This window comes from Parasteatoda tepidariorum, chromosome 7 (assembly GCF_982258835.1).
Source record: "Parasteatoda tepidariorum strain Cologne lab strain chromosome 7, Ptep-v5.0, whole genome shotgun sequence".
Taxonomy (NCBI): domain Eukaryota; kingdom Metazoa; phylum Arthropoda; class Arachnida; order Araneae; family Theridiidae; genus Parasteatoda; species Parasteatoda tepidariorum.
In genome coordinates, this window is record NC_141761.1 from 106,150,498 (window position 1) to 106,170,865 (window position 20,368).

General features: G+C 31.4%; 2 protein-coding genes across 2 annotated transcripts in view; one reads left to right on the forward strand and one right to left on the reverse strand.

Moving 5' to 3' along the window:
- LOC107450263 (uncharacterized) overlaps positions 1-20,368 on the reverse strand; it is a 152,718-nt gene that overhangs the window by 67,120 nt on the left and 65,230 nt on the right. The window contains 1 exon segment of the mRNA XM_043040829.3: positions 18,448-18,496. The gene's annotated coding sequence lies outside the window, so the exon portion shown is untranslated.
- Positions 15,935-16,420, forward strand: LOC147807368 (ATP-dependent DNA helicase PIF1-like). Its single transcript, XM_087168907.1, has one exon. The coding sequence runs from the start codon at positions 15,935-15,937 to the stop codon at positions 16,418-16,420; it is 486 nt and encodes a 161-aa protein (XP_087025033.1).

Below are 20,368 nucleotides of genomic sequence, written 5' to 3' on the forward strand. Positions count from 1 at the left end.
CGTTTCTCTGAGACGAATTAGTACCACATTAATTTCGCAATTGAATACATAACTATTTCTTTCCCTTTCAATTACTGTTGATTTTAAATTATTTACTTTTATAGAAACACGTTTTAAAACAGTTTCTCGAAGCGAAATAAACACGTGGTATCAGATAAGTAGAGAGAGATATCAATTTAGTGACGTATGCGTGCTGCCACGTTAATATTGTTCATTGAATTTTTTCCGATATAGTGAATAAAAAATAATTAAATATTAAAACACGAGCAATAAACACTTTTTTATAAAGCTCCTATACTATCAGGGGCTCTATTTTTAAAAAAAATCAAATATAGCTGTTGAGTTAACGAATATCATTGATGTTATCTTCAAAATATTTAAAAAATTGTATCGTTTGTGGTGAAATATAAAACAATGGCTAAAACGCTTAATCAATCAAAATATTCAATGCCGTAGAAGGTTCTAATGTCGACAGTGACTTTCCTCGTGTTTATAGAGCTATCTGTATGTCAAATTTCATAGTTTTCGGTTGGATGGTTTAGGAGTCTTTAAAGGACACACATTCATTTTTATATACATAAAAATTATTTAACTGTAAATACATTCTTCAGAGAAATATTGATGACAGAAGGGATGCTATTTATTATAGAAGCAAAACTGCTGCGTTAGCTACAGTAGTAACTTTAGATAAATAATTATAAATTACTGCTAAAAAACACATTTTTCTTTCAGTTCGACATATAGTTATTGTTCGCATCATAAATACTCAAGAAATTATATAAAGTAAAAATATAACTACAACTAAATATAAAGGGTAAATATACGAGCTTAAAGCATTGTGCAATTTAGATATCTACGCAATTTAGATATCTATCCCAGTCGATACGGGTTCCGCATCCGGCATGCACCGACCACAGTGCTGATGTAAAATATCCTCAGTGGTAGACGGATCATTGGTTAGAGTCCCCTTGCCGTCAGGCTAATTGTGGGAGGTTCTCGTGGTCTTCCTCTCCGTGTAACGCAAAAGCTGTTTAGCTCCATCAAAAAGTCCTCCACGAAGGCAAATTTCTCTCAATCCTCGATCCAGGAGTTCCCTTGTCTTCTGTATTGGGCTCAAAATTACAAGGCTACGGAGTTGAACATTAGTAGTCGTAAACCCATAAAATTGGGTCGGCTGTTCAACGACGGTTATAAAATAAAATAAAATACATAGCATTTTGAGCCTATTGTAATTACCATGCAATTTTGGTATTGAACGAAACATTTCTGTTATGTGTTATCCAAATATTTTATTTTTAATTGCACATATCAGTGTCCTTACTAACTGCTTTCTAGAAGAAACGTGAGAAATGTTTAAAATGTGATAAAAAAAAACGTACATCAATCAATGCTTACTGATTAACTTTTTCTTTTACGAAACTGAATTTATACGCTGCATAAAGCTGAAAAAAGGCCTTGCTTATAATTAAACTGATAAAAACCCTATGACATAGACGTATTTTGGTGAAAACAATGAAAGAAGGAAATGCTATTATTAGTTTCTGCATCTTAATTGTTTTGTTGTTGTTTTTTTATCTTGTCGAGATTCTCTTTTTTCTTTTTGTCAACTAAGCTATTTAATCGTTCCACACATTGATTAGCAAAGCGAAAATACAACCTCACAAAAATAAAACTTTCAAGAATTCGTTTTTGTGTCGCGATTTGTAGAATTAGTTCAAAAACAGGAATAAAAGTTTCAAATATATTCCTTGTGTTAAAAGAAAAAAGTATCATTAAAAAGTAAAAGTAATTGAGCAAAACAAGATTTCGAATAAATTAATTTATACACCTATTAACATTATTAGTTTTTAAAAGGGTTTCATTTTTTGCTTTTAGAAAGAATTTTTTAATCGATAGGGCTTTTGATTTTTTATCAAACACTTAAAAATTTTTACAATGCTTGAAATTAAACAATATTTTGGGAATAATGAGTGTTGTTTTTATTGTTTCGTAGTCCTGTGAAATTTATCTCCTTATACTACATATCTCTAGATATTATTAAAAAAATTAATGCTGCCTTATGATTTAAATCTTTCCCATTAGACATAAACTATCAATTGGATACAAGTGACGTACGTGTGTATCCTGATTGGCTGCTGAAACGTGGTATTTGTTTAAGTTAGCAACTGTTCTTCCCATTCTATTTCATAAGTCCTGTACCATGGGTACAGAGATCTAAAGAAAGTTTCCTTAGCGTGTGAATTGAGAAAGTAGCCTCTCAATATCCCCTCTACAAAGAATCAAAATTGTGATGGCAAGTCTACGGATCATCCTCAGGGATGTTTCTCAGACCGACGCCAATAACTAATGAGCAACCCTAGTGCGACGAAAATATAAAGTACCTAAGTATCAATTTTCTTAAGTGGCATATTCATTCACAAAGATTTAAATTCTTTCACTATTTATATCTTACTTAACACAAAGACAAGCACGATGTAGAACATAAATAGACTAAATACGCATCGAAGTTGCCAAATATACAAAACAAAAATAATCAAGGTTGCAACAAAATGCATAAAAAATTATAAATCTAAGTTAAGTAAAGCACGTAGACAAGAAAATATTGTATTTTAACGAATTCGATGTGCGATATGGCGTTGTATTTAATTAACTTCAATTTAATTTTTATATTTTATTTTATGACAGTCGTTGAACAGCCGACCCAATTTTTGGGTTCACGACTACTACGGTTTGGCGATCATTGCTGTAGCTTAAAAGGTGCCTAATCTGAGATCATTTCCAAATAGGCGATGCTCCTATGTTTGCAGAAGGGGGTGATTTTATTTTTATTTTATAACCGTCGTTGAACAGCCGAAAGAATTTTGGGGTAAATGCTACTAATGTTCAACTACGTAGCCTTGTAATTTTGAACCCAATCCAGAAGACAGGGAACTTCTGGATTAAGTATTGGGAGAAATTTGCCTTCGTGGAGGACTTTTTTTATGGAACTAACCCATGATCCGTCTAGCACTGAGGATATTTAACATCAGCACTGTGGTCCGAATGCGGAATTCGTATGTACCAGCCATCACCGGGATCGAACCACGGTTCACCACATTGGAAGGCGAACGCTCTATCCTCTGAGCCACAGCGGCTCAACTTCACGTTAATTAACATTCTAACCTATATGGAGAAACTTAGATCAATTTTAACATGGCATCTTGTTTATCTTGATAAGCTAGAGCCGAGGTCTTTAGCCAGGTGTCTGGGTATTAGTGATCCTCTTCTCGATCTGCAAGTACCCAATTTAATATAAATAATAAACGAAGATCGTAATAGGCTGTCATAAGCACAGAATGGATAAATTACAAGTGAATTTTTAATTTATCCCTTATTTAACTAACATTTACTTGTCTCTTCTTTATTCAATGCATTCTCCGAGAAGTGTGAAGCCGTGATCTTTGGACGTGTTCTTTATGAGATCAGATCAGTTTTATTTCGATATTTTGTAAGTATTGGAGAAATTAAGAAATTATTTTGTTTGATTTGGGACAGTAATGCTAAATAACACAATTTTACGAAGATAGAAGTCTACTTCAGTAACAGGAACACTACTTTTCAGTACCAGTCAGTAGTAACAGGAAGAGTACTCTTTTAGTACTAGCAAAGTAGTAACAGGAACAGATGTGAAAAAAAATTTTTTGACTAAAAGTAGATAAGGTTAATAAACTCATTATCTATTTATTTATTCTCCCTCTATTTTAAAAAAAAATGTTAAAGGCGACGAAGGCATAGCTGTTGAACTTAATGTTACATTATGTTTTGCTGCACAAAAACTTAAGGCTTAAAACTTATTAAGGTGTGTAAAATTAATAGGTTTACACACCTTTGGAAATTACTAAGGTGTGTAAAACAGTATACGGGTATTACAGTGGAATAAACAAATTTATTATTCGATAATTTGTTCAAGAATTGTTAACTATTAAACTTTATGGAAAAAATACCATCGGACCGCTCTACGGGCCTCGGAAATGAATATACAAAGTTGCTGAAATTTGGCATTCTAAAAGAGCCACATTTCCTTATGAACTTAATACAGAGCTTTTCTTTTCAATATTCTAATTTGTTCGAAAGTTGTAGTAATTTTTAGCGCTTTTCTTAAGTAATTTTATTTTTGTTTTATGTTACATTTTGCTTTGTAGCTCAAAATCTATAAGATTTAAAAATCCAAAAATTGCAAAAGGTGTGTAGAAAATAGTACAGGGAATAAGAAGGAATATAAAAGAAAAGAAATTCCATATTAGGTAATTAGTACGAGAATTACTGTTAAACTTGTAAGAAAAAACCATGATGGTCGATCTACTGTCCGATGAAATGCAACTACTAAGTTAAAATTTGGAATACTGGTAAGAGCGTTTTGTAACATAATTTTAGCTAGATTTTCTAACACTGACTGTAATTAATATCGTTTGTGAAAAATCATGTACCTTCGATAACAATTTTGAAGTCAATAGAGATAAACGACCAACAACCATTTTACTGTTAAACTGAGAGTGGTCGCTCCCGAGAGGTTTCACTATAATAAAGTCTAAAAATGCGTAGACTTTCGATTAAAAAAAATAATATTTTTTTAAAGAATACTTTTTGTATTTGTAGCTGTAGCGTAACTACCACTGCAATTATTAAACTCCTATTTACTAGTATATAAGAAATGTTAAGTTAATCCTATTTGGAGGTACCCTTAGATAGATGAAGATTGACATTGACGGTAGCCCTTCCTCACATTGATGTGACCCGAAAGTGATCTGAACACTCCTACCTCAACAGAAACGACCACTTCGATATGAACACGCCTATTTTGATGGATTGAATACATTTAACAGTTGCCTTGATATTAGTGACTGTGATATTGTCCTACCCGAGCTGCTTCTACTCAGTCTCGATCACAGACAGCAGGGGCCTAAACACACTCGCTTGCTAAGAGTAACAAAGGAGAGACCACACACACAACCGTGATATTAATACAGCTTTCAAGACTAACTCTCAAAGTCCGGTGATCTTAATACGGCTCTTACCACCAGCGCTCAAATCATAGATTATCTTAATACAGCTCTCCTGCCGTCTCACAAAACAGAAATTAATTAACTTGTGATATCCATTCATCAAATTCTATCCCAGATAAACATCTAGTAGGGGAGTATTGTAGCGTAATTACCACTACAATTATTAAATTCTTATTTACTAATATAGACATGTTAACTTGATTCTATCTGGAAGCACCTTTTGATAGATGAAGGTTGACATTGTCGGTAGCCTTTCCCTCACATATTTTTTCATGTTAATTCTTGTCATAAGACAGAATTACATATTTACTCTCAAACTTTTAGAGTATATTAAAATTAAGTTTTAATTGTTGACAAAGCTAAAACTGTTATGCTTCAACCTTTGGAAAACTGCCTAATAACAAATAATGGTGGAGAAAGACATATAAACAATAATAGCAAAAATAAATCTTAAAACTTGCAGACCATCAAATGATCATAACCAATTTAAAGCTTGTCAAATCGATGCAAAACAATGAAATAAATTAACACATTTAATACACTCCGTCTCAAAAGTTTAAGCATAAGGTCAAAAATTTATGTTAACAACAGAATGTTAACAAAAAGGCACTTTTATGTGATGTAATTAAATACAGAAAATAAATAATTTGTTGAAAAAAATTTATTTTATCATGACTTTAATAAATAAATAAAAAATAGACTGTCTCAAAAGTTTAAGCACAAGAAGTAAAATGACACTATTTAGCTATCTTAAGATAATCTTACTTGGATATAGAGCCTTATTATTCTTAACAACATCGAATATACATTTTTTTATGGAATCTATTAGCTAGCTGCAGAAGGGTTTCTGCAGATAAAGAATATTGTGCTTTCTCAACTGAGAAAACAAAATTAAATTAAATAAAATGAAAATAAAAAAACCTTCTAAACCTCTTTGGCCGAATAACGCTCCGTCGATGTATCGGCATTACCCGCATGCCTAGCCGTCGACTTTTCGGCGGCAGTGGACATTTTTAAAGTTGAAATGTTTTTTCGTTTAAATAACCGAAAATAATTTTAAATAAACTAGAAATTTCTATAAGGTGGGAGAACTTTATTGAAAAGTAAGCTCACCGAACAAAAATTTAGTCACCCTAGTGCGCAATTAACGATGAATTGTTGGGTTCCATTAGATGATGCAGTAATCAACTGCGTGCGCGCTGTCTCAACGGGATCAAAGGCAACTCTAACCATCAGCGAGATATTTTTGTTTTAAGCGGAAATTGTGTGTAAATATGGGTAAGTGTAAGGATGTGACAGAGTGGCAAAAAGGAGAAATTGTGTTTGACCGTGGTCATGGTCATACGGTGAACGAAGCTGCTGGATTCGTTTGTGTTTCGATGCGGACTGTTCAACGTGTCTACAGACAGTGTTGTAATATACGTGGTCACGAAAGACGACGTCTGAATTGCCGTCGGAAATAGATCCAGCCTGACACGAAGTCGACAGGAATTGCTTCAGTTATGAATAAAAATCCATTCCAACCTGTTAGAGAGAACATTGCGACGGGAGCTGCATGCAATGAACATTCGGTGTCAAACACCTTGTAAGAGGCCATTGCTCACACATGCACATAAAGCCGCGCGACTTCAGTGGGCTAGTATCGAACTACCATGTGCCGAACTACCGTCACCGGACGTGGAAAGTTGCTGACTAGCGGAATGTAATATGGTCTGACGAATCACGTTTTTGCCTTTATTCAAATGACTCACGTCGTCGAGTGCACCGAAGACTAGATGAAGCATTTCATCCTGACTGTGTCAGGTTCAAGCTGGAGGTGGGTCTGTCATGTTTTTTTTATTATTATGGATTGTGCCCCCTCACTGAGGTGGCTACTAACATGAACCAACGTGTTTATTTAAACATTCTGAATGATCAGGTGTTGCCTTTCAGTCAACATCTTCATGAAGAGTATGATGCCGAAACCCCTATTTTTCAAGATAACAACAGCAAAGCTCATCGGGCTGGAAGAATATATGACTGGTTTCAGGAAAACTCAGACACTCAACTATATCTCGACTGGACTGCAAAATCACCTGACTTGAACCCCATTGAAAACTTGTGGGGCATGTTGGAACAACGGGTAAAACGCCGAAATCAGAATAATCGCAATTTGGCGGATTTCCACGAGCAAATCCTCAGCGAGTGGCTTAAACTGGATTCGATATAACCGCAAACCTTGTGGACTCACTTCCTAACCGAATCCAGGCGGTTATCAAATCCAGAGGCGGTGTTACAAGTTATTAAATGATGTTTTTCATGATTTCTCTAAGGGTGACTAATTTTTTGTCCGCTGTGCTCACTATGTTTGATGGATTTGTTTAATTAACGATAAATTGATTTGGATCGTCGGAGTTGCAACAAACACGCCTGCTTCCTTGACCAACCACGTACACTCTCCCATACGAATGACGCGACGCATAAGTATAGTGTGTTTCCATTAGTTTGTCATATACCTACGGTACTTCCCTTTAATCGAACCATAAAGCTATGGTGTCCCACCATATAATACCATACAAATTCTATGGTTACCATAGACTTATGGTGTCTTGCCATATGTATTTTTATGGTTTCCGTAGGCTTACGGTATCTTGCTATTAAGTTTCTATGGTGGCTATAGGTTAGTTACCATATATTATCATAGGCGTGCCTATGGCAAATTTTCCTAAGGCAACGGAGTCGTGGAGTTCTTCATTAGTGCTATATTTTTTTACCATTTCTGTACACTTGGCGTGTAAAAATTCCAGAAACGTTCTCAATTGGATATAGGTCTGGTCTCATGGTAAGCTAATCTAGTACCTGAAAATTTTGTTGAGAAAGCCAATTTTTGTCAAACTTTAAGTATCTATCGAGGCATTCAGTTCCTCAAGAGAGATCGTGAAAATAGAGCATATGATTCCTCAATCTTGAGAAGTTTCAAATATTTGTCTTCCCTTATGGAAAATCATTGATGTCTGCCCATTCGATCCAAATGCCTTCCAGACCATTAGCGATTTTGCTTCCTTATTGACTGATTAAAAAAAAAAATTTTTTTTTGAAGGTCATGCCAAAATAAGTTCCAACCGTCAGTAGCATTTAACTATTTAAGTTCCATTTTTTTTCTCATCACTGTCATCATCATCATCATCATACAAATTCGTTGCAATACGACAGGAGATTTTTGTCCAGTATATTCATAGAAGTTTATGATGTGGTTCAAGACCTTGCTTTCGGCGAATTTTTTTTAATGCTTATAAATTGTGTCCTTAGTAGACACTGCTACACTGATAGTGTATTGGGCGAAATGGCACATTTTCCCTCGATTCTAATGTCCGAATTTGCTTCGTCCACATCTCAATTTTCGGGCGAAATCTTTCTTCTCCAACAACTCGATAAATATCTTACTTTGATGTATTTAAAATTCTAGAAATTTTTAGAAACACTCTTTTTGGTGGATTTTTCCGCTTTTGGAATTGAGAGTGTCAAAGCTCTTATGATTATAGAAATATACTGTCTGCCTTCAGCACTTTATGCAAACAATCCCGTATTTACTAAGAAATTTATTAAGTGCTTCAAGTTTTAGGAAGTCATTTTAAACAAAATTTTTAAAAATCACAATATTAAAAGCTAAAACCAGTTTTAATTAACGGATATTTCTTGCTAACATATAATTTCAGTTATAATTTACGAATTTTTCTTTATTGCGTCATATATTTAGAATTGTATAGTATTATCGAATTTCACTGTGTGCTTAAATTTTAGACACCAACTGCAGGGCCGGCCCCAGGGTAGGGCGATCCGGGCGGCCGCCGGAGCGCAATGATCTAGGGGCGCCAAAATGATAGTTGACAAGATTGTGAGGCGGCAGGTGGAATTTATCATTTTTATTTCTAAGCACATAATTCAAATAATATAATATATTTAAACATTAAGACAAAATCTAGTTGAATTCAATTCAACATGACAAAACCATTCAACCACTGCCTTTCAAGCCCGTGGTAACACGACTGTACAGGAAACAACAATTTTGAAACCAAGCAAAGATCTAACAGCCCTTTTTAACTGCATATAAAAAGGAAGTAGACTTAAAACAATGCATTATTTGCCACTAGACTCGGCTGGTGCGAAATAAAATAGTTTGTTTAAATTGTTAGAGCAAAAAAGCTTTAAAAAAGTGCTTGTGCAAATTGTCCAGTGCGTTTGGCTTCTGTGAAGGTAAGTGTTTTAACTTTTGTTTTCATTTTTAAAAACGAATAAAATCCATCAGACATAAGCCAAAAAAAGGGTGGGGGTAGATTTCAAAAATTAGAGTTTAGATCAAAACATGGCTTGTATGGTATCAAATGAAAGGTAATTGAGTCTGGAGTTGAATAAAATGCATTTTATTTTTTTAAGCCAGTGGCGCACAAGGGGGGGATTTCAAAAATTAGATCTGTTGTGATCTGGTACAAACTTTTGAGTCATATTAACCCCATCAGCAAACTGTAAATTTTGATATGTCACAAGCTATTGATATGCTTAGCAACTGCAAACTCTTCTTTGAAAACCTGAGATCAGATGAAACTTTTGAAAGCATCATTTTAGAAGCAACCGAGCTTGCTTCAGAGATTGACGTGGAAGCTAATTTCGAAACCACCACACCACGTCATCGTGTCAGAAGCAAAACAAGAACGTCTTTGTATGAGGGCCCGGATGAACCCGTTCAAGACCTCAAACAAAAAATAAAATAGATTTTTTTTTCACACAATAGATCAAGCAAAAAATGCCTTGGAAACCAGGTATAATTTGCTAAATACTCACAGTAATTATTTCAGCTTTTTGTATAATATTTTTGGTCTGAAAGACATGCCCAGAAATGAGCTACTGGCTCATTGCAAAGATTTGGAAGTAGTTTTAACTAATGGAAATTCAAGCGATATTAACGCCCTGGAACTAGCCGATGAAATAAGCATTGTTTCGTCATTATTAACAAAAAAGGAAACCCCTGTTGAAGTTCACAAGTTTATCGCTACACTTAAATTCGCACCAAACCTCAGCATAGCATTAAGAATCCTACTTACATTGCCAGTCACTGTGACTTCAGGGGAAAAAAGCTTCTCAAAACAAAAAAATAATAAAAAATTATCTCAGAACGATGCAGACGCAAAATCGTCTCAATGGATTGGCAATGATAGCTACAGAACACCAAATTAGTGACAAATTAGACTTGAAATCACTGGTTTGTGAGTTTGCCGAACGAAAAATTAGAAAAAGGGCATTTTAATTACTTTGGTTTGTTAGAATTTATTTATAATATGGGATATTAGTTTAGTTATCACTTTAATTTTTGTTATTTTGCTAAATTAAGTGCTAAATTCTTATCTTGTTATCTGATGATTGAGTTTTTAATAAAACGTTTTTTTAAATATTTTTTTTTCAATGTTTTCTTGACTTTCTGATATGGTTGCATGAGATTTACTTATAAAAAAACGGGGGGGGGGAGGCGCAAAATTAAGGTTTTGCCCGGAGCGCCGAAATGTCTAGGGCCGGCCCTGCCAACTGTAGTCCTCATTTACTTGAAAGAGTGACTGACTCATCAGTAAATGATTGCTTTGCTAACTGTATTATTTATTTAAGTCGGGTCTAAAATAGTTTCTTTTTTCACAGTTCTCCCCGAATAATGTTTACAATAAAACTAAAGAAATTAAAATAAAAATCTGGTTAAATTACAAGTATAAGTAATTTTGCAATAAATAAAAATAAATTCCAATTTTAAAATGTTTTGTAACATAAAATAAATTAAAAAAAATAAACTCGGAAAAATAATTACGGCAGCAAAACTTAGGTTTGAATTCTAATGATGGAATTCACTTGAATAGAGTTAGATTATATACATCACGCAATTTAACTCATCTATGGTTTGAAAAGAACTATTTTTAAAAAGTCACTGCCGATAGCATCATAATTTGGAGTCTATTCATAGTCTTGAATTTCTTACATTACTTATTCAAGAATTTATTTATCCAATCTTATAATAGTCTATCGAGTCTTTATTTATGTCTTGGAACAAGCGAAGGTGACCTCACTTCACAAAATACCAAAATTTGAATTAGTGAACTGCAAGAGAACATAATTTTATGGCATTTATGTGAGATTTAAGAAAAGCAATAGAGTGTTACAAAGCAGAAAATTTCTTTAAATATGCCTACAACTTCGTGAAGCATATTCCGATTCAAAATATTAAATTTGCTTTCATAGAAAAAAACTTATTTATTTATGGATGAAACACATGAATTATACGAACACTTGTTTCCATAAATGGTGCGATCAAACTATGTTTCTGGTCATACGGGCCCTTAAAAAAATGCCTACAAATTTCGTAAAGCATATTACGATTTAAAAACTAAATTGCTCCCTCCAAAAGAAAACTAATTTATTTATGGATGGAACATTTTAATGACCCAAAAACTGCTCCGAAAAATGGTGCGATCGAAACCTACTTCTGGTCATACGTACGTGACCTTAACACGTCCGTCGGCACGCACCCCATAAAAATTCGTTTAAGACAAAAAACAAAGTTGTGTTTTATTACTTTTAACAATAAGTAAAAAAGTTTTTAAGTTTTAAATGCAGTTATTGAAATAACACATTCTATACCAGCAAATTTAATTAAATGTTCTAAAAAACAGCTTTTAATTATAAAATTAATTCCTTTTCTTGATGTTTTAAATATTATATTCAAATTTTTTGAATGTGAAATAATATTTTTAAATGAAATTTTTGAATATCGAAATACTTTGAATAACTTTGTATATAGAATTAGAATAAATTTGAAATAGAAATAATACTTTATTTTAAGCAATTTAAATTCATTTTCGACGATGCTAAAATTATTTCCACACCAATCACATTAGCTCATCTTTATCCCGTGGAATATTGTTTTATTTATATGAATGCTGATTCCCTTGTTAACGACAGTAGTTCTTCTCATAGCGCGTGCAAATGCATTTAATCCTGATTTGCCCCTCTTGACTACTGTGGTGTTTCTTGTTTAGTTTTTCATCTTTTTCTCTCTCGGCTACTGCGGTTTTTCCAGTTTTGTGGTTTGACCCTCGTACTTTTCCATTTTTTCAATGGCAACTTTACGTTTTACTTTTCACATAACTTTTGTTTCTTCTCATTCTCGTCTGACAAATCCTGAAAATATGAGCCTGTTTTTGAGTGCTTGAAAAACAGATCAACTGTTTATATATATATATATATATATATATATATATATATATATATATATATATATTATTTATTGCAATGTAGTAAGTATAGTGTAAAATTATTGCTTGCCGCAAGAGTAAAGAATTTAAACCAAGGCTTTTTTATTTTCCTAGACGAAAAAGTTTCAAAAATCACTGTAAACAGCTCTATTTTTTTGCAGGGAAAAACATTATGTATGATGTATTGATTAATTAGAAACTTCATTCGCTTCAAAAATATACTAATTCAATATATAGGGGAGAGTCGGGTAGCCCCGCCCACTTAAGGAGTATTGCTTATATTACTGTATAATATTGAGTAATAATCTATATTTTTGTATGTTTCTATTGTTTTATTAATCTAATTAAATAATGCAAAAAGAATAAACCAAAAAAAAATAGTTTAACTTAAAAAAATAGAAATTTAAAAAATTTGACTACTGTATTCAACATATTTTCAAAACTATTGTTTACCATGTTACCAGCTACATAAATACTTGAAACTTTGAAAATAATCTTTTTTTAATATAACAATTAATGTCCGATGGCCCATTGACTTGAAAAAATATTCTATACATATGAAATTGACAGTGGGCGGAGGTACCCGACACTCCCCTATAAGCTTAAATATTGAAAAAACATGGAAAATAATAGAGATTAATTAAAATATAAATTGAAAAGGAGGAGAAAAATTATAAAAATAAAATTATTTTTAAAAAATATTAAAATTTTTTTTAAATGTATCTTAAAAAAACATTAAAATTCCAGAAAACAATATAAAGAAAAAAAGATCTAACCTCTTCATCAACTCACACTGTTACATCCACAAAAAGGATGCTTTCTAATGTTGTATCAATTTAGCCGAAGCAAAATATATCAATAGTGTGAGGAGCACTCATTTTTTAAAATTTTTTATGAAACGAAAATAGAACACATTAATTAAAAACAATATATGAAGTAAAACAAATCAAGCAAAAAACAGAGCATAATAAGTAAAGGAAATATATAACAAAACACGAAAGGAAATCTATAAGGCGAAGAGCGAATTGAAGTGAACTTACGCGTGCCGGAATCATTCAAGAATGATTTAAAAAATTTTTGTTATACGATTGCCAGATTACAAAATATGAAAACAGAAGCGTAAATAAAGTGATCTCTTATCGCACGTTCTTACTGCAATACGGAAGAGCGTTTAATATGTTAGATACCAAGGATTGGCCCGAAAATGGATGTGCGCAAGGTAATAATATTATACCGGATAATTAATTCTCTTTGTTTTCTCATTTTTTAAAATCCTTTTTGTCTTCATTGAGCTATATATATATATATATATATATATATATATATATATATATATATATATATATATATATATATATATATATATATATATATATATATTATCAGGGCTTCAGAACTGACAAAAAACTTAATTATTTTAAAAGTAATTTAATAGTTTATATTACTAGCAATGCGATAATTTTACAAGATTTTTCTGCTGAATTAAAAATTATCAGAATGAATTAATAATTCTTAATTTTTACAAGCTCAGAAAATGCAGGGATGGAGACACTTTTTAAATAATAAAAAAAATAGATCACAAACGCGTTTCATTTTCTTCACATTGACATTTTGAGCAATTTTCAGAATTAGCGTATAAAGAGAGCAGACTAGAAATATGTTTACGTGACCAAAAAAGCAGAAATAATAATTTCAAACCCACAGCAGATATTAAAATAACACATTATTTGCAATTATTAAGTGTTGTTTCATAAGGCAGCAGAAAATCGAAAAACATCTAAAATCAGCTTTTCTTTCAAATTTTTATGTTTCTTTCTAATTCTTTGACGCACAATTTTTATATTTTTCATAATTTTTTCATTATTTTATATTAATTTAGGTCAAAATAAGTTTAAAAAATATAACAATTAGCATTTAAATAATTAATGGTAATGAAATACAGCATGAAACACAATTGTCTTTTTCTGCGTTAAAAGTAAAATCTACAAAACACGGCTCACTTCCAAACAATTTTCACATTTACACTTATCTAAGAGAAACAGTTATTCATCAATTAAATTTCTTTCATTTATAGAATCTATTATAATAAAATTTTTGAATATGAATGAAAAAATATTTTTAAAACTACTTTTTATGAATAGTATTATGTTACAAATTAGAACAAATTAATTCGTACAAATATAATTCCGAAAATCTAACATATTGTTTTTTACTCTTAAAATTGCAAAATATATTTTTGCTTGTATTTAGAGAGTCAGAAATTATATATATAACATAAAAAGCTTCTATTAATCTTTTTATGTTAGTTTCTTCGCTGTAAAACAACTCCCATTTTATTACTAATTATTTATAAAAATCGAGCTGCTTTCTCACTCTTTTAAAATCTACATCCAATTTCTAAATCCATTTTTGGCCCAAGTATGCATAAATTTAAATAAAGACATTTTTCCCTTTAAACTTCGTGAGAATCATTCGAACTATTTCTTAAACCAATAGTAATCCCTGGGAGTTTTCTTTTCCCCTCAAATATAACAAAATAGAGGGAAATTCTTTTGCTACTTTCCCTAGGAAAAAAACTTAAGCACACAGTTTTGGAGTGCGAATTTGAGCTCCGCCTTTGATAGAAAATGTCTTGAATATACTATGTGAAGCTAATAAAGTATTTTTTGCCTTCCAACTGCTATCTGCGTGGCCTAACAACACTCACCATGACTGCTGCCCTTCATTACACATATATATATATATATATATATATATATATATATATATATATATATATATATATATATATATATATATATATATATATATATATATATATATATATTGCATCAAAAATTTTTAGTTATAAAGAATTTCTTTGAGAATATTGTTCAATTTCCAGTTTTGCCCATCAATTTGAAAAACGGTTCGAAAACTTAAATCATTTTCCAATTCCGTCGGATAAAAATACTGTTAATCACACACAATTGGAACAAATTGTTAGAAAAAGAAAAATTAAAGTTGGTATTTTCTACTATTCTAACTTTCTGCCTGACCAACAGAGGGCGTTGTAATCAGGCATAATCTTATACTATAATACGAGGAATGGTTGCCAAGTCGAAAATCGCCCCAGAATTAATAAACTCCGGTAAACTTGGGGGTCTGGGGTTTTTGGCCACAAGGAATCGATTGGCGCCGGTTTTGAAGCGCTACGGTCGAGCAGTTCGGAGTTACAGATAGGATATTTTCAAACTTTATTAGTTCGCCATAATGGCTATAGATACTTTTCTCCACTCTTATAAATGTATGCTAATGCGAACTTTACAATTTAAATATTAATTTTCGACAACTTAAACCAATAATATACGAAGGAATTAATAATTTAATTGTAAGGTTCGCATTAGTTTACATTTATCAAAGTGGAGAAAAGTTTAACTTTTGTGTTAAAATCACCGTCAACAAAGTCCGACATTTCAACATTCGTCAGATTTCAAGCTCATTTTCGAGAAGACATACACAAGTTTCGACTCGGTAAAGGATCAACATTAAGGGGGAATTCAATTCGCGCCTGAATTCCTGAACTCGATCAACATCGCCGACTTACCTCCACACAATCTGAAGCTCAAGAAGAACGCCATCATCATGCTTCTCCGAAACTTGGACGTCTCTGAAGGAATGTGCAACGGAACACGATTGATTGTCACCGAACTTTGCAACAACATCATCAAGGCTAAGATCATCACCGGTGAACATGCAGGCCGACAAGTACACCTTCCAAGGATCACGCTCGACTCCAGCAAATCACAGCTTGGCGCAACTATGCAACGGCACCAATTCCCAGTTACACCAGCATTCGCCATTACGATACACAAGTCACAAGGCCAAACATTCGAATTCGTCGGCGTGCTTCTCCTCACGACGGTCTTCGTGCACGGAATGCTCTACGTCGCGTTTTCAAGAGTCAAGCGACAAAGTGCGTTGAAGGTCCTGCTGCCTCCTGAGAATCCAACCCACACCCGAAACGTCGTATGGAAGGAAGTCCTGAACAAGAGAAACTCACCAGCCGCACCTGCCTCTCCGACAAGAAACTACCTGGACAACATGGAAGACTTCGCAATCGATGATTAATGTTTATTATGTTTATGCTGTTATAGGTTTATAATATGTTTCTTATGTATGTATATATGTTTGGTTTTTCTAAATAAATTTGTCAAAAATATTGAACTTCAACGCACTTCAATCTTTACACTGCTCACTTTGTACCATTTCTTTAATTGTATAATTTTTTGTTATCAATTACATTTTATTTCCTATGACTTTTCAAACTTTACCTTTGTATAGAATAGTTCCCTTTCCAAACTTTGTTTAGATAGTTTACAATTGGTGCACTTTAACCGGTTATCTTTTCACCAATGGTTTCACAAATTTTCTTATGGCATGTATTGTTTTGATAAATCACAATTGAAAACTTAAATCTTCGAGTTAGCTTCGATACCTGTTTTCTCCGAGCGGAGCTCGGTCACCCGCTGGTAAATATTAATATCATAGATATAAGTCCCTTATCAATATGTATCACTTGGTTTAGCAGGCATTGGACTGGAAAGAAAGGCTTATTTAGTAGCCAAACAAATACAACATTATCATTATTAAATTTGATTGTTATTAAAATGGCCTTCTCATTCACTGAACCATTATTCAATATCTACTTAGCAATTGATGAGAAGTTTGAGAATTTTTCTTTCTCATTTTGAGTAGTCTTCTAGAGATATATGCCTTCTAGAGATATATATTGAGTAGCCTTCTAGAGATATAGAGATATAATTTTTTCATTACAGTACAGGAAACGAGTTACTATTTTTTTAGAAGTACTAAACAGTACTATTTTGTTCGAAGTATATAAAAAAGCATTCGAGAATGCGACAAAATAAACACTTGTTAGTTATTGAAAACTACTACTATATAAATAATTAAAATGATTGCGAATAATTTAAGTCCACGAAGATAAAATGTGACACATTAGAGTCTGTTTATAGGAATTTTTTCACTCAATAATTGCGATTTACAACAACAATTTCGCCAATTAAAAAAAAATTGGTTAGATTAAAATAAAGTGCTTTAATTAAAAAATAAGAGTGTTTGTAGCTTGTGCATGTTGCCAATTACAAAAAAACTCGCATATTAATTGAACAAAATAAAGGAATTCATTAAAAGGTAAAATAAATCAGGAATTTTAAAAAAAATGAAAGAACTAATTAATGTTCTATTTATTGACAATTTTAGTGAAAAATATCATTCGATATTTCTTCATCACTTTTCTCCTAAATTCTAATAAAAAATATTAAGGAAAATTTCTTAATGAAATAACATAAGACACGTGTCTCTAAATCCAAACTGTGGTGGGAAAATGGTGGCATTTACAGATAGGAAATGCAATATGCTGGTAAATGGTGACTATATAAAATGTACCAGGAGTCTAAAAGTTTTAATTTTTCGTTAGTGTTTTAATTATAAAGAATTTCCGTGATTTTTTCGGTATTTCTGCGCATCCGAAACCTATAACATTCAAGAAAAAACACTTAGAATTTTTTATTCCATCATAAAGTTTGTGTTTTTTTCCCATAAAAAAAATTCCTGACTGCATAAATAGTCTTAAGACGAATTTTTTGATTCTTGGAGAAAAAAAATGTTGAGGAGTCGATTTTTTACGAAATAATCTTTGAATTTCCACATCTAACATTTCAAAATTATGACAACAAAGGATCTGTTACAGATATAAACATGAAATTTCGATTAAAAGTTTTATTTCCTTCTATTTTTGAATGAGACTGCAGAAAAAATATTAATTATAGAAATTTTTTTCAGTATAGGGAAATTCATTTTAAAAATAATTTTAATTATAACAAAGACGTGAGACAGCGCCGCTTTTCTATAACGGCAATCAATCTGTTTGCTAATAGCGAGCAGTTTCGCTTTGAATAATTTATAAAAGCTGCCCATAGTTTAAGAAACGATGGCTATAAATTCAGGGAAAGAAATATAATTAGTGGTTTATTTATGCATATTATACAGTCGATTTATCCGAACTTTTCAGTAAAACGATCAGTAAACTGCTCCCTAAAAAGAAAATTAATATATACTATAACTATTCAACTTACCTTCTATGAAACAACCAAGTTTATAAAGCATAACAATGCAAAGACTCACCTGTAAATAAGAAACATTTTTCATTAAAAAAAAGCACTAAAAATGAGAACATGTATGGATAACTTATTCAACATTTTTATTGATAATGACAACACAAATTAATTTAATGCGAGTATCTAATATGGGTGATATTTCGGAAATTGCGATATTCAAGAGGGGTAAAACCGGATTCTTTTAAATATTAATAGAATTTAATATATGCACTCGATTTACTGTCATGAATTATATTTCGGGATGCACTTTACATAAATTTAATGAAATAATATAGTGTTCATTCTTTATAAATCAATTATATATTTTTTATTTAATAAGGGTTAAAATATTGAATTGCAAGGTAAACAAATTTCTATACCATTTTAAATTATGTAATTTCTGATCACTCAATACAAAATATGACCGAAATCGGTTTAAAATTTCAACAAAAAAAAACAATATCTTCATAAAATTCTATTTATCAAACACTATTTCATCCAATTTTTTTTAATTTTTTAATAAAAATTACATAGTTTAAAATTATGGAAACAGTTTTATGCCAAACAATTCAAATATTTTCGAAATTCATTATTCATAATCTAAATATGGCAAAATACTTAAAAAGGGAAATTAACATTAAGGTACCCAAACTTTCAACCGCTCTCCTGATTAAACTATCAGGGCTATTTTTTTTTTCCTGATTGCAGCTACCCTTCTCATATTTTAATAATTAAAAATCCAAGACTTTCGGGGTGAGAAAAAAAAGTTAAACTCATAAAAATTTATTCATAGAAAGTGCATTTTTGTGACTAAAATTATGGTAACCAGTCATTAGTTAGCATTTTTGAGGTTGGGTGAATCACTATAACAAAAGTTATTATTCAGTGTGGATCGCATCTCATTGTCGTAACTCAAAGGCTATAACATAAAACATTATAAAAATTTGCATATTTCTAAAGAAATGCTTGAATAACATCTCAAAATGCTATCGATATGCGGTGATTAGTTTTTGAGTATGAATACTTTATGTTAAAGTTAAAGATTTTTTTTTTTCGCTGCATAATTATGCTAAGCAAAAACTATAAATAGGAAAATTATGATTATTTTTTTAAGCCATGTACACTTATGTCTAAATATATATCTAAAAATAGGTAAGAAGTCTTAATTTTTTTTAATTAAATTTCATTTTTAATTATTTTAAAATAATTAAATAAATTAGATTTACAATTTTTCGGATTTTTCGATGTCAAAGAAAGAATTAATCGCTTTTATAATTTTTCGCAAATGAGCGCACGTCAATAAATAATGAATACATTTTCGTACGCAAATATAGATGATGAGTGCACTTTAACAAACAAAATGTGAAAATAGATTTATACTTCAATAACGATTTTAATGAAAGACTGATTTATTTTGTAGAGATAGTAAAAAAGATATAAAATATTTAGATTGAAATAAACATTTTAATTTAATTTATATGATTCAAAAGTTTTTTATATAACAAATTTTCGCTTATTTCATTATACAAAGTAACAGTGGAAATTATTAAAATAAACATGTAATATAACTAAATAATATGACTGAAAGCTTAAATACAAATGCGATTTAAATATATAAAAAAAATTAATTTTTGAAGCCACTTAAAAAATATTAAAATTTATAATGAAGTGACTTAAAAAATATTAAAATTTATAATATTATTTCTTTGTTTTAACTCTCTTTCTTAATTCTTAATGAGTTTTAAAATTAACAGTTTAAAAGTTTTTTGATTTTAAGTTGTTTTTGAATGAAACAATTTTACACAATTAGTATTTCACATCAACGCCCGGTGGCTGAGCGGTCGCGCTTCGCACTCCAGTGCCACAAGTCCAAGGTTCGATCCTCGGGCCGGGCAAGGTT

What these genes read in the sequence shown, in the direction of transcription:
- LOC147807368 (XM_087168907.1), top strand. Translation starts at nt 15,935, where the DNA reads ATGCTTCTCCGAAACTTGGACGTCTCTGAAGGAATGTGCAACGGAACA.